At 43.4% G+C, this 19,595-nt stretch overlaps 1 protein-coding gene across 2 annotated transcripts in view; it reads left to right on the top strand.

The window, feature by feature from the left end:
• Positions 1 to 19,374, top strand: part of LOC117749354 (RNA-binding Raly-like protein) — a 54,220-nt gene extending 34,846 nt beyond the window's left edge. Inside the window, exons 2-8 of one of the 2 annotated variants that reach the window (XM_034559765.1) lie at positions 7,663 to 7,738; positions 8,495 to 8,542; positions 9,621 to 9,799; positions 13,473 to 13,589; positions 15,031 to 15,200; positions 16,547 to 16,585; positions 17,730 to 19,374. In XM_034559765.1, coding sequence (XP_034415656.1) covers positions 7,663 to 7,738; positions 8,495 to 8,542; positions 9,621 to 9,799; positions 13,473 to 13,589; positions 15,031 to 15,200; positions 16,547 to 16,579 — 623 coding nt within the window. In that variant the 3' untranslated portion in view covers positions 16,580 to 16,585; positions 17,730 to 19,374. The remainder of the gene's footprint in view (positions 1 to 7,662; positions 7,739 to 8,494; positions 8,543 to 9,620; positions 9,800 to 13,472; positions 13,590 to 15,030; positions 15,201 to 16,546; positions 16,586 to 17,729) is intronic. The other variant, XM_034559766.1, reaches the window with a different exon arrangement.
• Positions 19,375 to 19,595: the final 221 nt, after the last annotated feature.

The raw sequence follows: 19,595 nt of genomic DNA, 5'->3' as shown, positions 1-19,595 counted from the left end.
ATTGATTGGTTAGATCGTTGACCCTTGAGTCAGTGTATTGATCCACGTCGACGTATCCTAATGCTACTGATTGTCAATGATCCGGGGACTTCTTACAGTCTCGAAGTAGAAATGATTTGATGATCGATTTATGTATTTATCTTCAGCAAAAGAGTGCCCTCCAAAAATTGCCTCTAAAATGATACGATTTGCTTTAACCAAATATTGGACCTGGAACTATTAGTTTGACAAAAACAAGCGATTTAAAACGTCAACATTGGTGTTAATTATCTACTTTCTTTATCAGCCAAATGGATTAAAGAACAGACTGATAATCATAATCATAAGTTGAAGCCCGACACAGACATTAAAGCCACAAAGAAAGACCATTTCTAAGGTTTCTTACTTTTTTTTGTTTTATAACCATTAGTAAATGAATCAATGAGTCAAATTATTGATAATTTTCTAACCACAGTTTTGATAATTGACAAATCATTTGGTGTTTTACCAAGCCAAACATACCAAACTCCAAAATTTGAACCATTCCCGGGTCGTGGACTGATTTTGAAGACTTCGCTTTGGGCCTTGGGACCCTGCGATTGGCATTTGTGACACTTTGCGCCTATTTCTCGCAGTCTTTTATAGATTGAACATTTATTTATGTTTATGAGATTTATTTTGGGGGGTGAAATCAGTGGATTTGGTTGGCAGGCTGTAGCTGCGATGTGGCCTCTCTCAGTCCTTGGAGATCTATCAGAGAAGCACAGATAAAAGACGTATCTGGAGGTTATTTTTTTGCGAGGGTTTGTTGGTGATGCTCAGCGCTGAGTTCACGCTGTGGCAACTTCATCGCTCTCGCTTCACAATACACCGAGGAGCTGGTGTCAAAGGCATCCCTGCCTCCTGCCTCCTGCACATCCATTCTGCTCCTTCACTCCCTTCACGTCTCCTTTTTTCTTTTTTGTCTCTCCTGCCGAGGAGCAATTTGCATGATTTGTTGCTTTTGTTCAATTAATTAAGACGTCGGGGAGATCGCTGCCGGAGTTCCCGGTTCCACGAGGAGATGATCGGCGTCACACTTTCTTTTCTCTCTCTCTCTGTTTTTTTTTGTATTCAGCCTTTATTTCACCAGAGCCGTCCCGTTGAGATGCAACATCTCTTCTTCCAGGGGAGTCGTGGTCAAGACGAGCTTTCCTTTTTAATGTTCATCTCAAGTGGACAGTTGGCGCTAAGCAAGAAGAGGAAGAATGAAACGGAAAAGAATTCTCACATTTTGACGATTCGGTCGGGCAAAAAAAAAACGTATTTTGAAGACTTCACCCTTAACTTTTAAGTGAGTCGTATATTTTTCTTTTTGCAGATTCAAATAAAGACAATAATACGTGCGGTGGGGAGTCGGCGGCTGGTGTCAGAAGTACACCAGTGTGTTGCAGCTCGTGTCACCTTGAAAGTTGTTGTATATGGCGGCAGGAACGACAGGCTAGGAATCTTAATTGTGAACTTATTCTTGCAATATATTAGAAAGTGTAACTCACGATGCACAAAATTAACTGACGCAATGTCACTGTGCCTTTTAATAACACGTTAGAGCAGCGGTGGGTGATATTGGTTCGGTGTGGTCTCAATCAATTAAGATTTACTTTAATTGGTTAGTGATTATTGATGCTTTTTTTCCCCAAACGACTTATTAACAACTAACTTTACATCTGGTAAACACAATATTTAAAATAGTGCTTTTGTGTGATTCTTTGTGTCGAAACTAATCAAACTAATCAACTACTCATATCACATTATACAGTATGTAATATAGACCTGCAAATAACAATCATGGTAATTATCAATTGATCAAAGTGTGCTATTTTAAGATATATCGTAATTTTATGTTAAAAATACGGATACAATTATGAATGGCTGAAATAACCAGACAAGAATTTCAGTTTTAGGTAAATCCAAAGCACTTTCTCACGTTGACCCCAAAATCGCATTAATAGCCAATATTGCCATAAATCAGTTAAGAGTTGCTCGTTGATTTGCAACATTGCTCATTGCCTTAACGACCAGATATTAAAGCAATATATTGTGTCTCGCGGTACAAATCAGCATGATTTACAGTATTGAATTAAATGAAACGGCTCATGTAATGAACTCCCAAATGGTTCACTGACATTATCTACAGAGCCACGTAACTTCACCTGGAACGCCCCGGTTCTCCTGAAGAGCCACGTTTTTTTTTTTAATGTTTTGGGCTTCCGAGTTCTCAAGGAGAACCCCTTTTGATATGCAGGTAGCCTCTCCGTCTCCATGTAACTAGACGACCTCTGTCGTTGGCCTCCTTTTGCCGAGAGATGTCAGTAAACAAGCTGCCTTGTTGCAGCCGCCGGCGTTGAGAGAGAATAAAGAAAAAAGGTAATTGGCTACTTCGGTTTGGAGGAACCGCAGCGCCTCGTGAGCCTGATTGAGGGCTCGACAGGCGCAGGAACGTAAGAACCAGCTCATGAGTGAAGGGCTGGTTCAGCGTGGAGCAGGAATATCCACTATATGAAAGGGAGATTTGATTGTAAATTTGAAGAAACCTTTCAATTAAGTTGTCGGCTTTTACCTTTTTTAATAATGGGTTTTATCAGAAACAAAAAGGTGCATGTGGGTTATGATGTGGAGACGGATCTGCACGTCTGCTTCTTTCAGCTCCGGGAGCAGTTTGCACAATTAGTTACTTTGTTCAATTCATTTTTCTATTTATTTTCAGGACGCCCGAGTTTCTGATGGGCAGCTTCCTCTGCGTCCTGTTTTGTTTTAGAAATCTTTCTCTACCCTTTGAATGTTTAACCTCATCAAGTAGTTTGTATTTTTCATTTCCGTTCTTCTCTCCTCGGAGAAGAAAAGTGACAAATCGGCTGTTCTTGGAAAAGAAAGAGACCCGTTTCTCATGCGCCGATTCGTCTGAAAGGGACTTCATGGCAGTCGATCAGCTGGTCGCTGCGCTGCGCGGTTTAAAGGGTCGAAGGCGTGGCTTTTTAGGTAATCAGCACTTTTGTTCCTGGATGGCAACAGGGGGATTTAGGGAGCACGCCTCGCCTCTGAATTCAATATTAATATTAAATATATTTCCATCCCTTTTGACTTTTGAGCAAAGAAACGTTGGGCTTCTGGGTAATCTAGTGATACTATTTGGTTTACGCCATGGCCATCAGTATTGTCATTTTGGTTCTGTGAATGCATGCTTTTTGGGTGATATGGACAATACTTCCATTGCCAAAATGTCTTCCAACTCCATTTCATATTGATACAGCAGTATAAATGTTTTTGTGGGTAAAAGCACAGATTTTCACTCCCAAAATATAGCTTTTTTGGTATCAAAGTATTCACTCAGACATGTATGATATCTTGTCAAAGAATCGAGCAAACTAACTGTACAACAGCTAGTTAAAAAGCATGTTTGCGAGGAAAAGCCTGAATCCCAATACTGTTTATTTTTAGTGTCCATGAGGGCCCAGACATATTTAAGGTGATAATGGACTCCCATGAATTGTTGTTTTTGTCAATTATAGCTTCTGTGCTGCACCGCAGCAGGTGTGCCGACAGGTCATTTGCAGCAGCAGAAACCAATAAAAATCATCTGGGCTTTGGCTGCTGGGTTTTTCTGTAACCGCTGAGAACATCTGACATTAAACAAAGGCGCAAATGACGGCTTTTTGGTGTGTTTTTCAGCCCTGTGGTTTGTGTAATTTGCTGGAAGCCAATTTATTTTCTCTCGTTGTAAATGGCGTCCGTATTTACTAACGAGTAGTTTTAATGTAGTATCGTGATTACGACTGATTACTTTGGTGGATGTGGCTTTGCCGTATGTTTAGACAATAGTCACAATTTAAAGAAAAGCCTGTGCAAATGAGCTAAAGCGGAGTGGTTGAATTGTCTTTATTCCAGTAGCACGTACTTCTAGCGGATGAGAACAGCGTCTTGCAGAAGAAATGGATTTCAGTGAGTCTCTCCATCCTCCCGACACTCTGCCCACGCTAATACAAAGAGGTTCTTTGGCTGACGCGATCCAATCCATCCGTCTCTCCTTCTCTGCGACCTTGTGGTGACCCCTGCTAACCGTGCTTGTTAGCTTACCTCTGGAGCCTTGGGCTATTTAGCTGATTGTTCCCCCTTCTTTCTGTGAGAGCGAGAGAGACGGCAGCGGGGTTTTTTCGTGGCCGCTCCAGAGTTTCGTTCATATTCCTTTTCAGGTCCTCCTGTTCTCACAAGTCTCGCCCTCTCCTTATGTTTTTTTTGGGGTACTTTCTCATCCCAGTGATTCCCCCGGCCATATGTCGCCATATGGCTGAGTTTCCAGCCTGGATTTATTCAAAGCCTCTGCTTCGGCTGTTATTCACCCCGTGCTAATGAAAGGAGGGGAGGGAGGAAGACGGCTTGCGAAGCAGTCGTTGTCGACACATGTGTCGGAGTAGAAAAGTCCCCCGCAGGTGACGCTCAGCCTGGAAATGTCTCGTAATGAGCTTCCCCGGTGCACACGTACCCAGGAAGAAGAGATAAGAGAGCGATGGCGAGGCGGCCTTGTGCGACGCAATAAGTGGAATGAAGACGGAAAGAAAGAGACGTTGAGGGATCGGATGAGGCCCGAGGTCGGAGCAGGAAGCGTGAGCGAGAGTCGTCTGAGGCCGACGGAGATGTAAGGCAACAAATGAGAGCAATAAAACACACGGGCAGGTTCCTCCTCCGAGTCTCGGATCTTTGTTTTCTCGACGGAGGAACACGAGTCGGTCCTCGGTGAACTCGCGCTCGGTGCGATCTACCTCCACAGCCTTTTCCTTCCCTGGCACCAGGTAACGGTGTTGCCTTTAAATATTTATTCTGGGTTGTGTTTCTCTCTCTCTCTCTCTCTGAGAGATAGAAAAATCAAGATAGGAGTCGAGCTCAAACATATCTATAAATAATTTCTGCGAAATCCAAATGTGGGCTCACGCATGCGGCAGGTCAAGCCCTCTTGTTTCATTCGCTGCCCAGACAGCAGGCCAACAGACCTTAACAACCCCCCTTCGTTCAGCACCACAGACGGCTCCGAGCTGCACATTGACCGAGCTAATGGTACAAACCAATGGCTGAATAAATAAAGTCCCCGACCCCGTGAAGGATCTCATTTAGACCAAACTTAGTCCGCTTGTGCTGCACGGAAACAACGCGTGTTTTTTTGAAGGATGGGTTTGTACCAAAGCTGCTGGAAGACATTATTATGGGCAACAATGACAAAGTATTCAGTATTTCTCTATTCTTTTTGTATTGTTCTCCTTAAGAGTAGTGTTGAAACAATGAATACCAGCAGCTTGGATAGATTAATTTTCATTTATCTTTTTAATTGATATCTTTGTCATATCAATACATACTGCACGGTGTTCCACTTCCGTCGAATCGCCGTCACAATTTTCCAAAGGCGACACACCCTCAAACGTCTTTCCTTGTCCAAAACCCAAAATATAATGAATTTACATTGTTGGAGAAAAAAAAATCAGATTTAAGAAATGTTTGACTTTAAACGATTTAATGAGAACCGTTTGTGAACCACGTCGTCACACTTTCTGTCGCCAGGCGAGAAGATCTGGGATCAGGGATTTTTAGATTGCTTGAGCTTTTGGATGCCAATTATATTTAGCTGGATTGATGTGGGCTAATTAAAGGGTTGGTCTTCCACTCTAAGTAAACCTTCAGGTTAATAAGCAAAATCATAATTATCTCCTAAATCGGCATCACAGTCAATCCCATCATAAGCACACACACACACACACACACACACACACACACACACACAGTATACACTCATTCGATCATCGGCTCTGTGTAAAACGTTTTAGCATGTTTAAGTAGGCAGTATACAAACAGACCGGGGTTTAATCCTATTTCTCGTGAGAGCGGCCACTGGGAGAAGGAGGAGGCAAGAGTTTGCCTGAAGCTTATTTTCACCCCAGTGCGGTTCTACTCCTTGTTTGGTATTTTGAGGGAAGGGGGGGGGGCGTACGCATACATTATTTAAGCAAATGTGCATTGCTGAAAGGGACAAAATGATAGTGAGAACTTGGCTGCATGGAAGAAATAACAATTTGCCAGAAAGTGCCTTTTAAAGTGATCTATTTGCCAATGCCACTTAGCCGAGGGGCACTTTGTTCACTGGTGTACGGTTCTCAGACTGTGAAATGACCCGTTTGAGAACCTCGCTGCATGCAGATACTTGTGTGATATCAAAGACACCATAAAAATATAAACGGTTCTGAACAGCGAAGCCAATGCACATGCGCTTTAAACGTGCATTCTCTCTACTGGCCAGCAGGGGGGCAACTCCTCTTGTTGCAAAGAAAAGTCAGACTGTCGGGAAGTCAATGAGAAAATGACTCTTCTTCTCTCTTGATTTATTCCCTCAGTAAACATGAGTTTGTGGTCTCAATCTCTAGTTTCAAGTCTTCAATCCAGCATGACGTCCATTTAGAATCAAACAGACCATAAAGCATGCTTTAGGGCGTGGCTACCTTGTGATTGACAGGTCGCTAACAGGACCGGATACCTATACGGCATCCCTGCGTCACTCATATCTATTTTTTGCCTTTTCATTGCCCTTTTTGAGGGTTTTACTTTTGGAGCAGGTGCTTGTTTTGACCCACTGGCGGCGCTCCCGGAAGCCACTCGGACTGTTCACCAAACACGAGGACCTTGCAGCACCCTTGGCAATGCACAGATAGCGATTTGAAAAATGCTGCGTCACTGACTGGCCTCGTCATAAAACTCTACCCCATATCGTGTGTGTGTATATATATATATATATATATATATATATATATATATATATATATATATATATATATTTTTTTTTTACACAAAGAGTGAACATCCCCAAACATCCAGCTATTGTGGGACTTCTTGTCGGTACGCTTATTCTTTTCCATCGTTTTTATGCGTTCAAGGATCCTCGCAACAGGAATTTCATTTAGTAATCTTTCCAGTGCACGCGGAGCAAGGTCTCCAGCCTTGACTCACAAAATTGGCTCTCGCGGTGCACCTTGACATCAGTGCATGTGTCCTGCAGTACTGCAGCTTTTCCATTTTAAATGTCTCGGGAAAAGTTTACTTTTACAATAGAAACTGGGAGAGAGCTTCCGGAGAGCTCAAATAGGTATTTTATTCTCTTTTGTTGTGACTGTACTGTACTGTAATGTTCAGTACGAGAATATTTAAGTTATAGTTTATAACATAATCTCATGGTATGCAGACGTAAGAGCGTGTTTTAAATGTTTACATTTTTAAGTATATGTCAACACCTTTTCTAATCTATAAACCAGAGCTGTAATTGTATGTAAATAAATCCTTAACAGTGTGGAGCTGCACTTTTTATGGGGGGGTTTCATGAGAATTAAATTTGAAGTGTCAAAATGTCAAGTAAATGAAGTCAAGTGAATGAAATCTAGTAATTCAGACCAGAAGTCAAATTATTACGGCTTTTCGTATTATCAATACGGATGCTTCACACGAGCAGTTCATGTTTACCAGATAGATGAATAAATCACACAAATACAATATCTATGTTCGTACAATATGTTGTGCTCTAAACCCATTAATAGTATTCACGTGTTCTTTATTCATGTGAAGTCCGCTGTCGTGCAGGAATGTCTGACAAGTGATGTGTCCGTTTCTCTGCAGACATAAACATGGCTGGCGAGCCAAAGCCGTACAGGCCCAAAGCCGGCTCCAAGCGGCCGCTCTCAGCTGTTTACAGGTAAGATTGAATTCATTAAGCATGACCCTGGCTTTCAGAACGGATCAAAGCAGCGCTTGTTTACTGATGTCTAATGTGACAGTCGGGCAGACGGGATTCTTTCTTCTTCTTCTATTCACTGGGCCGCTTTTGTGCGTACTCGTCAATTAGCAAAGTGTATATTCCCACCAATTAACTTCCTTCTGAGTTATCTGTTTTGTCTTATTCTCACTAATGTATTAGTTTGGGCTTTGTGTTTAGCAATAACCTTCATTTGCATTGTACAGCTGCGGCTGTAATTGTGGAGCAGGAACGGGAGAGCACTCAGTAGAAATAGAAATGCATTAACCCTAATTATAATTTCCTGTGAAAATAGCAGCGGTTTTAAAACGGCTCCTTCTCCTCTTGTCTTTTTATTTTCTCTCTCTGCCTGAATTATAAAGGAGTACTCACCCTGAGCGTGCGGCCCACTTCACATTGATTTTCTGTTTCTTAAGAAACTATTTGACTTTTATTCTCCCGACTGCATTTCCCCCTCTGAAACGTCTTTGTTGATGCGTGGTCTGTGCACGCCAGCGTGGCTCAGGCTTGCTCGTCACCTGCGCTGAGCTTTAAGCGACGACTAGAGCGTGTCCCTCCGAGTCGAAACAGCTCGGGTTTGATCTGCGTACTTTTGACAGATCCAAAATGGCTGCTCTTAACACAGCCCTTCTCTTTCTCCTCCCTGTCTCTCTGGGCCCTCCTCCCCCTCCGTGTCTCCGCTTGTCTCTCTCCTAGCGGTTATGAATTGGATTACGAGTACTACAGGGATGATTTCTACAGCAGGTATGTATCCTTCACGTTACGTCGTCACACATTAAACCAGGAAGCAACTGGTCGTTAGCCCCTGTAATCCCTCCTGTCGAGCTTTCTCTTCTGTGGAAAGTCCAAGTCCTTTTTATCAACGGCGGGTTCTTGATGCTTCACAGATAAAGGAAAGCAGACGTTGCATATCTGACTAGTACTTTTGCTAGCAGGTTTAATAAGCTTTTTCTAAGTTTAATTAAGCTAGCGTTAGCTTTCTAGCTAGTTGGTTGCGAACATTGTCTCTGGCTGTCTTTTATATATTTACAACATAATTTCTAGTGTTAAAGGCCAAAAGGTTCAGCGTCCTCGCCAGCTGTACAAAACACAGAAATAAAGAAACGGCATCGCTGTTATTTTCCATGTTCCTATGTATCGTGAGGAGAAATACCAACGCTTGACAGACCTTGTGCCTAGTTACGGTAGCTAAGTTATGATTGGACGATACCCATGTAGGGGCGGGGTTTAACCAACAGTCAGTAGGTCCTACGTCTAGATTCTCCCTCGTCAGCGGTAACTCACTAACCTTCCCACACAGAGGCGGCTTCAACTAGTGAACTTTCAAAATGGCCGAATAGATCCAGCATGCGCGTTGAAAAGAAGGAACACTTGTTTTCTGTGTCATTTATCCCGCCGGGGGTTCGGACCGCTTATCTGCGGAGACATTTTCTTAATGTCAAACTTGTTGAGAGGCAGACGACAGAAAGCTGACACCTTCATTTGACATTTAGTGCCCTTCGCTTTTCATCCTCTTCACTTCCAGACGATAGGCGACGGGATTATTCGCAATGCACGAAAGACGTACAGTTGTAGGTTTCGACTGGTATTATCTGCCTTTTTTGTTCAGTGTGCGCCTTTTGAGAGAAATCCATAACAAAAAATGGAATACAATACTGGGTGCAGATAATAAGCTTAAGAAAGAGGTGCCGGTGAAATAAACCGAATAAAACCCGTTAAGCTCCAGATGGACTTTCTGAACGCTTGAGGGCCTCTTATAAAAGACAGTCAAACAAAAGGACGAAGTGAAGTGTAATATTATATATTCTTTTCTTTTCTTGAGGCTTTTTGACTACCACGGCAGAGTGGCCCCCCCACCGAGAGCCGTGATTCCCGTCAAACGCTCCAGGGTGCTCGCGCCCTCCACTCGCCGCGGGAAGACTTCCTTCCCCATCAAAACAACCTCCTCTTCCTCCTCTTCCTCCTCCAGACCTCCCACATCATCCTCCTCCGGGCTCAAACGTACGTACAAATAAGGTGTTTTTTTTTTTCTTTTTCTTTTTCTTTTTTTTTTACTCATCTTGTGTTTATTCATCCCCAGATTTTTACATTAATTAATTTTTCAAAAGCTCCTAATTACACTAATGGCATTCTGTCCTTTACACACACACACACACACACAAATACAAAAACCTGAAGGCTTAATGCAGATCTCAAATGATTCTGCTGTGCTACTTATTTAATTCACTCCAGCGGCTCACAACAAGCCACACCGCAATGTAGAGCAAAACCAATAAATCGCAAACACAAATATAATCCGAGCTTTGCGAGCGGCACCCATTCAGCACACGGATCTATTCCTGTCACACAGAATCCATCTGGATCTCGGCCGCTCCTTTGATTGACCGTTGATGCATTTTAACGTCCTAAATGTAATTAATGTGAGATTGGGGCCATCTCTCTGGAGCTGTGGTCAGCTGTGTTTACCTAAATGTTAGGCTCTACCCAGTAGCTTGTGTGATTGGCTACAGTGTTTGTTCCATTGTTGCCCCGTCTCGGCCGGCGTTATCAGCGCGAGCAGCTTGGTGCGGTCTGTGAGGAGGACCCATTTGCAGTTGGTATTATAGAAAAGAAAAAAGCCCATCTCTTTTTGGACGGAGTCAATGGATTCTCTCCTCTGTCTTAGCGGTGCTGCTGTATGTTTGGGAGACTAATTTGCTCCTGCCAGAGCTGTGAAAAATATCGTTTTGTATTGACTCTGGCCGAGATAGATTGGACGGCGAAATAAGGTCCGCTCTTTTCGTGGGCGGGCGGTCCCACTTGGGCTGCACAAGTAATAATTCATTTTAGGGGGGGTGGGGATCGAGGGGACGGTCCTCACATGCATGGATCACGAGGATTTAAACCCTCTTTGATGCCAAGTGCAATTTTTGTGAAGTCGCTGGCTTTTTTGTGATTGTTACCCCGTAACAATTGTTTTATTGTCGTCCTGTCGTTTCTTTTAAATGTCGAATAAATGAAAAGTAAAAATAATGAAGCCTTTAAAGTCTTGAAACGGAAGTCAGAGGATATTTGAATACAGTTACATTTGATTGGTCGGTTCAAAAGTGGGCGGGTCTAAAATGAGGACTGTGGTTCCCCTCACGCCTCCTGCCGAATATTTGATACATGGATAAATTACATTATATTTTTGGTTGGAACGAGCTTACGTGAGCACATAACGGGAAGAAATTGTATTTTTGATGTTAAAAGAAATCTTTTTACTTTTGCACTATATAATTGTTATATAGGTGCACAATGTGATCAGGATATGATTCTTTTAATCTCAAATAACAGACTCAAAATAAAGCAGTTTCCGTTCTTGGATCTTTTAAATTAGGTCATGAATACGTTCCCCTCTGAAAGACAGAGATGATAAAAAAAATAATAATAATGATACCTAATTAACTATTGTTTGGGTTTTGTACAATCGATCGAAAAATTCGAGACATTTGAAAGCATCAGTGAGGGAACTTCTTTTTGTTATGGACCAAATTAGACAAAACCTATTCACAGAATGTTAAAATGATAACAAGTTTCAAAATAAGCACGTTTTGCTGCAGTGATGAAGCTCCTAAAATAGTTTACACTGATAGAGACATGAGGCGTCATCGTCCTTTGAGATGCTTTGAAGTCTAAGTACCACCCTAAATCATGTAACGGCCCCCCTACTCTTATTCAGATAATGATATAAAACACAAAACATTTGAATGTTATGCACGTCATATTGAGGGTTTAAAAATCACGTTTCGCTGCATTACGTCTCTAAAATCTGCCTCACGGGATCCTCCTCATCGGTCCAAACCGGACGGACTCTTAAGAGTCTGCGTCACATCGGACTCCCCAGCCCCAAAAACTCTTTGTCCGCTTTAATTATCCCACAGCAGTGATTCAAGAGATCATCGCTACCCTTAAGATAAAAATGTTGCAAGGTCCAACAATTTGAGCCATTACTCATTCCCCTACATCTTATCTAATAATGCCTATTGGATAACAATGACATCCCCCACCCCCCTTTAACGGCAGCTATTTAAAGACGACGTGTGGATGAGATGACGTTGGATTAGTGTGTGTTGTCTCTCTGCAGCTTGTGTGACTCTTAAAAAACGTCTGGAGGCGGCGATAAATTAAAAACTGTTCCACACTTTCTTATCATCAAAGTAAAGCTGCTCTGAGCCAACGCAGATAATGTTGGAGTAAGGAAGTGAGCGTGCGTGTGCGTGCATTCATGGACGTTGGCTTGTACTGAGAAGGCGATAGAGACACTTCGGGGTCACCGGCCACACCGGAAAACACCTGTTTTCTCCTTTTTTTGGGGGGCAGATGCGTGCAGGATGCGTGCATTGGGTCTCACATGGGTCGGGTTGGGTTTTTTTCAGCAGGAGTTCTTGTGAAAGATTAATGTGTTTGCGAGCTGTTGTCAGATTTGATGTATTTGTTTGTGTCGTGTTTTGTTTCATGCATTGGTTCGGCTCACGCACTCGGACACGGGAGGGAACCTGCATCGGGATGCGGTGTGTGTGTGTGTGTGTGTGTGTGTGTAAATATACATCAAAGAAAGCCAATTTAAAAAGCCGCGTGTCGACATGACACCAGACACGCGGTGTTTTGATTCTGTGCGCGTCTCCTGCCTCCTGGTTCTTTTCCGGCTGCAGCTTTACAGGAACTGGTGTGTTTGTTTACCGAGCGCTCGTCTCTGCTCTTCTTCTCCGGCCCCCGACACAACCCGATAGGTGTCAAAGAGAATTTTATGTTTTCTCCTCAACTTCTGGGCTTTTTTTTAAAATGTATTATTATTTTGTTACCCCTTCCGCCCAAAAGATGAAACGTTTCAAGCTGCCGAGGGCTTTTACGAATGAGATTATCTTCCTACTTTAATGGTCTAAGTTCTTTAATCTGCTCCGGAGCACACGCCTCGTTTCAGAAACCGTGTCGCGGGCAGAGATTGAATTAATGGCGACGTCCTACAGACGCAGATTTATATTCATTATTCGATATTTGCATATGACACGTAAAAAGAAAAAGGTTAAAACTCAAACTCTTATTTACCCAAAGCCCCCCCCCCCCCCCCCCCGATATGTATTGTAGCGTAAACACAGAGCAGGAAGAGGAGAGGAATAATTCATGAGGCAGTAAACAGAAGCAGTGGGAGGGCAAGTGGTGCCCCCTGTTTGTCATGCCGTACGGTTGGCGAGTGTAAGCTATTAAAATACATTGATATATGATTGTTTTTTCAAGGCCAAAAAACATTTATTAATGATGTGGGTATTTAAAATAGTCGATGAGCGGCTATTGCTCTGCAACTGAGACGTTTAGGACTCCTACGGGAAATATTCAGAGTTTCAGTCCATGTTACTTTATTCGTTTGGTAATGTTGTATTTTACGGGTCCTGTAATGGTTTCATAACGTCTCTGAAAGAAGTATGCCGTGTGGCACTGCGGAGATCATATTCTAAAGATGGTTGTAGTGAGTTAATAAGTGTGTTGAGTTGATTAGCAGCTGTCACTTTTCAAATACTTTAGCATTAGCAGATGACGGCATGCGGCCCGTGATGATAACGCCGCGTGACGCGGCGTCACCGGCGTGAGTGACAGATGAAATTAGGACAAACTCAAAGTGGCTATGAAGCCGCCTCTGTGCTTTCTGTCCCCTCAGCGGTGAAGACGGGCCAGCTGCAGACGATTAAACGGGAGCTCACTCAGATCAAGCTGAAGATCGACTCTTTGCTGGGACGCCTGGAGAAGATCGAGAAGCAGCAGAGGGCCGAGTCCGGTAAGATATCCGACGGACGAATGGGAGCCGGGGGGGGGAGAGAGGGGGAGGGAAAAGGAAATGAAGAGCACACGGCGGCCATACGTCTCTGTGACATTGTGGGAGATGAGGAGCAACGGAGCTCTCCATCACTCTCCATGTCAACTTCACGCTGACTCTGTTTATATGGGAGGGCTTCGTGGACGACCTGCGCTGCGGGACGGTCCGAGAGCCGCTCGCCCGTGAAGGTCGTTGAGACTTCGTGTCACGTGGCGCACGCTCCCAATTATTCAGCCGGGTTGCGATAGGTTTATTCAAAATCTGTCGCTTTTTTTCTGTTTTAACTCCCTGACAATAAATCACATGTCTCGGTCGTCCTCCAGGAAAAACTGCTGTGTGATTGGTCCGAAGAGAGAAAGAAAACTTAACTAGATCGATCAAAGCAAAAGTTTTTCTGGTTGGAAGCAGAGAGGCAACGGATCATTTTATTGTCACGGTCGTTTACCATATAAATGGTGTAAAGTGCACTTAAATCTGTTTTGTTTGATATGTTTTGTCTCTCCCGTTTGAGTTTTGAATATAACCTTGGGCTGTGATTTTATTATCAATTATAAAAACAACAGGTAGCCAGTGGAGGAGAGCCAGGGTTGGTGAAAACTGGTCTTTATTCTTCGGTTCGACGGAGTTTTCAATTTGCTGTTAAAAAAAAAAAAAAAAAGATTGAATGTGTTCATCCAGGCGAGCGCAGCCGAAACGACACCGTAGCTGACTTTATTAGCTCCAAACCAGTTGATGGGCTCGCGCCTAATTTGCATTGATTTTTGCAGCATTTACAAAAGTTAGCTTGAAGTTCATTTCGCAAACAAATTAAAACACAACTAGTGAAGCCAACGTTTTGAGGCCACTGCATATAAAGTCAGTGGAAAGACGGGATTGGGGCCCCGCGGGAGCTCAAATTGTCCCGAACTGACTCAAAGACGCAGCTGTGGCAAACAAATCTGTGTAATAAACGTTGAGTTAAAAAAAAAGGTAGAGCGTGAGTTTCTGCTGAGCTCTGAACACACAGACACGCGCCCAAAGACACAAATACGTATGCAGCTGCGCCCCACGTCATATTTAATTGACGTTACTTTAAAAATTAACAGCTCCAAGGTCGAAGAACGTCTTTTTTTCGGTAAAGAAAAAAACCTCTTCCCTCGACGCCTCTCCTTGTGTCTCGTCCTCGCCTCCTTCGCCCGTGGGCGGGACAAGGATGCGAGGAAAGACATCAAAGATGTACAAACTGGGATAATGGGGGGGGGGGGGGGGAAGGCCCTCTGTCGACACGTTATTCAATCATGTACTTATTCGGCTGCTTTTGGCTGGCGGTCACGCTCGACTGTTCCGTTTTGCACGAACGAGGGGGGAGCGAAGGAAACCGATTCTCTGTGCCCTTTCCCCCCCCCCCCCCCCTCTTGCTCAGAAGCTCAGAGGAAGTACGAGGACAACTGCGACTCCCTGCACGAGGAGTCCGTGTCGGAGACGGCGGAAAACTCCGGGGAGGAGGCGGGCGATGGGGCGCTGGACGTGGAGGCGGGAGAGATGACTGACGGGGGCGAGGACGACTACGACGAGGAGGGAAACCACCATCTGGTGAGAGAAACCTGCTGACAGCTCTGACAGGGAGGGAGGGAAGGAGCAATGCACTTTGGGAGATCTCCAGCTGAAAAGTACTTCTTTTTTTTTTTGTGAGAATTATTCATGGAACCACAGATCTGAGAGAGCCTGGGAGCTTCACATGAGTGAATGGTGAGAGCGCCCGGAGTGACAGCTTCTCCCTGTCGGCTCAAAGAGTGGAAGAAAGGCTCTTCACAGGCCCACACACACACACACACACACACACACACACAGACACACACACACACACACAGACACGCACACACACTCACGCAAAGACGAGTGTTTCAGACCAGGCCTGCTGTGAATCTGAACGTGACAGTCTGTAAAGGATTCTCTTCACAAGGACTCTCTTATGGTCCTTAATACTCCACAACATTTAAAAAGGGAAATACTGTACTTATTACTTTATAACATTTATCTGACAGCTTTAATTATGCGTTTGGGACAATGTACTCTTACTTAATAAGCTTATTAGACAAGAAAAGTACCAGCTAATCTGTGGAAGATTCAGTTATAATACATTACGAATAGAGATAAATCTAACCTGCAAAATATCGTTAAATTAAAAAAGAAAAAGTCGCCAAATTGTTCGACTGTCAAATATATTATTATTATAATTAATCTGGTCTCTGGACTAATTCTTACCACCGTGCAACGCACTAAAATAATTAATAGTGTTCACGATTGCCTTTTTTTTGCCCAATGTTTGTAACCGTTTGAAAAAAATCTGTTGAATTCATCCATATTTTGCTAAAAAAGGCGTTCTTTGTCTTTCATCCAAGGCTGCAAATTAACATTGATGCATCCAAAAACATGGAATGTCCCAAACAAGAGATCTGATTACGTTTTAATAACGGTTACCTGCCCTCCGAGGGATCCGTATTATATTGCATTTTAAACATTATCTCTCGTGTTTTTTCTGTTCAAAAGCAAACCGCTCTGTTTCATTTCCTTATTCGTCAGCACCGAGATCAAAGTAACCGTCCTCGGTTCAGTGCAGTGTGGCCGTGCTTTTGGCCCTGCTTCCTCTATTATATATATATATATACATATATTTATATATATTAGCCATTAAGCAGGTGAGCGTGGCCGTGCTTTTCCTCAACGAGAGCCAATAGAAGACATTATTCTCCCGGAGACACGGCGGGGCAGATTTATTTGTTCCCTGAAGGTCACATTGATCACACACCGTGATAATGTACCGCAGAGACTGTCGGCATGGCTGCCGCTGTTGAGCGTTTAAATAGCGGTGACCTTTTTGGAGAAGATTAAAATACAACCTAAATCCTATAATACTCTCTCTCTCTCTCCTTTTTCAGATAGAGAACCACGTATCGGATATTGACAACTGAGATCAGGTGAGGATCCTTCCAGCATGCGTTAAGTTATTGTAAAAGGCTGCAGAAGCTCTTTTTTTAAGGCCGTACGTCTGGACCTCATTAAACGCCCACCGTGTCCTGAGCACCTCTAAACATGCGTTAGTCGCCTCCTCAATCATAAGCGCCGTAACATTTAGAGCGACCGGCTCCGCCGAAGGACAGTGTCGGCCAGAACTGCCCCGTCAACAACATTCGGCTAATTGAATTGTGTGCGAGGGGGTTTGAATGCGGAGGGGAGGCCCGAGGTGAAGAGCTCGCCGCCTCTTCTCCTCCTCGGAGAGCGAGGAGGTAACGATGCGGTCGCAAACCCCTTCGGGCCGGGCTCCTCGATGTCGACGTCGAGTTGAGAGACGTCTTCTTTCGCTGGAAAACACAGAAAGTGGCCCGCCATTTTTTTCCTTTGTTTTATTCTTTGACCCGTTTCAACTGGCATTAGTATTTGCGTAATTTTCTATTTTATTGTCATTTTCCATTGACTTTGAATGTAAATGAAGGCCGAGTGTACGGTAGGAACGCTCCATTAAAGCTTTTGATTTCATTTGGAACCACGAGCTGAAACTACGTCTCGTCTCCAGACAGAACGCCAATAATGTCGAGCTATTCCCTTTTAAAATGAAACCCCATAATCCAGCAGTGAACTAGAAGATGATGTAAATGGTTGAGGGCACGTATCAATAACCTGTAAACACAAGAGATAAGCCAGCTGAAGTTTGCACGCTGCCTTTTGGTGTCCGGTTTCCCTTCCAGTGGGATTATGGATGGATTTATTCCACCAATCTCTTTCTTCTTAACGTCAAAGAACCGTCAGTGGCTCTAAAGTAGTTTTTTAATGCCCATACTAGCAAAGAGGTCCACAGTTTATTGCTGGCGGGCCTAGCGAGGGTAGAGAATCGCAGTGAACCTCCATAAATCATGTCCGGAAGGATTAGAGTCGCAGCTCCTCGGCTCCCAGAAAATATATATTTTTTTCACATTTCCCCCCCCCCCGAGAAATGTTCTGAGGCCATTCAAAAACGGACGAGCATTTAAAACCGAATCTTCACCATATTCACAGCGTTATAAATGTTTGAGGAGACGGTCCCGTCATGTGTTTTTCAATCGCTTTTCTCCTTCGTCCCTTCAGGAGGAGGCAAGCGGACCCCTAACCCCCCCCCACCCCCCACCCAGTGGTTTTAGAATTCTTCATCGTCACCTTCAAGAGACAGAGAAGCATCTCTGGAGGATCAAGACTCTCATACCGGACTGTAAGTCGTGTTCACGAGATGCCGAATCACATTTTTAAAAAAAAGCCCGACTGTGCGGCGCCAATGGAACGCGACGTGCCCCCATCTAAAGAAAATGTATCCGTGACCCATTTCAATGCATCGGCCTCGCTGGATTAGCCCGCGCAACTTATATTTCATTCCACGAGGCCGACGGGTATCGTGTGCTATAAATCCTGTTTGTGGAGAGAGAGAGAGAAAAAAAATAATAATAATAAAAACAGAAAGGGAATTAAATGAAGGCTTTTATTCTGATTTATATAAACGAGATGACGTGGCGATGGAGGGAACGTGACGTCGGTGATTGATATGTGTTTGCGGTGTAAATTTCACAAACCGTGTTCTTTTTATTTGATCTTTTTGTTACATATTTTTTTTAACGTCGGAAAATCAAAACGATATTCACAAAACGAAAGAGACATCGTCGACTCATGCATAAGCCAATATCTACGAGCATAACTTCAGCCGGCTTTATTCCATTTGTCACACGAACAACGTGTATTCAGACTCCTGCCAAGTTCTGAAGCAGAAAGGGCTTCTTCCTGTGGTAGAGCTCAACATCCCAGCATGCACTGCTGCCGTCCGGGAGCCTACGTCCTTCCTCCTCCTGCTGCCGTCGACCCCCTGCGCTCTGCAGCAAGGTCGAGGTTTTATTGAGTCGCTTATGCGTTAATATGGAACGATCAGACGTGACGCGGCAGCCTTAAAACCACCTAAATAAGTGGTGAGACGTTAATAAAAACACTAAACTCTTTTAATAGAATGCCCATAAATGTCAATATTAAAGTAAAGTGCACACTGTGGAAAGTTGTAATTATAAGTAAATAGCTGCAAAGGGAATCGATGATATGTAAAATGTAATTAATTCATTAATTTTCTCCAAATAACGAAGAAAAAAAAAAATTCTTTATAGCAATTCTCAGAAGCAGGAAGTGGGTTGAATCTACAGCAAGAAATACCAGGTGTGCCAGCTGATGGTCAGTAGCAGCAATGAAGTTGATGATGCATATCAGCTGGCACACCTATATCTATATAGACATAGATATAAATAGATATAGATATATATACATATAAATATAGATATATATATACATATTATCTGTAGATGAGGTCAGCATGAACTGCAGGATCTGGAGATGCTGGTGCGACGTTCATCTTATCTGTAAATGAAGCAGCTTCTTATCGAACACTCGGCTGTCATTGACTTTGCTGCTGCTTGTAAATCCTAAATGTTTTCTTCCTCTTTCGCTTCCTCTTCGTGGTCGGAAGCATAAAAGCGCACCTCAACTCGAGAGTATGAAAGCAGACGGGCCTCTTTGCACTGGAAACGTGTTCTACATACGGATTATCGGCCCTGAATTGATGTTGAAGGTTTCTTTTTGGACACAATCCAGTGGAATTGGACATTACTGTGAAACGCTGAATGTGGACTTATTTCTTTTCGGGGTTTTTTTTTTACGTGGCCTTTTTTTTCTCCATTCTATGGAGCTAAATCCAGGCCAATAGTTTTGTTCGTTTGAAAAAAAGATTTGAACCTAAATATATTTTCAATCTTTCAAATCTTTTTTTTTCAGGTTCAGACTTTGGGCCCGGGATGTGGCGTGGGGGGGCGTGGTTTCAACTACAGGGGCGTGGCATCATGAGTGACAGTTTAACAAAGAAGGCTGACGACCTACGTTGCCTTCAAGAAACGTGGGTACTGCGAATATGATGACTCACGTGATTGG

This window comes from Cyclopterus lumpus, chromosome 20, assembly GCF_009769545.1.
Source record: "Cyclopterus lumpus isolate fCycLum1 chromosome 20, fCycLum1.pri, whole genome shotgun sequence".
In the NCBI taxonomy this organism is placed as follows: domain Eukaryota; kingdom Metazoa; phylum Chordata; class Actinopteri; order Perciformes; family Cyclopteridae; genus Cyclopterus; species Cyclopterus lumpus.
The sequence above is the reverse complement of the archived record's forward strand: the minus strand, read 5'-3'. Positions and strand labels throughout refer to the sequence as shown.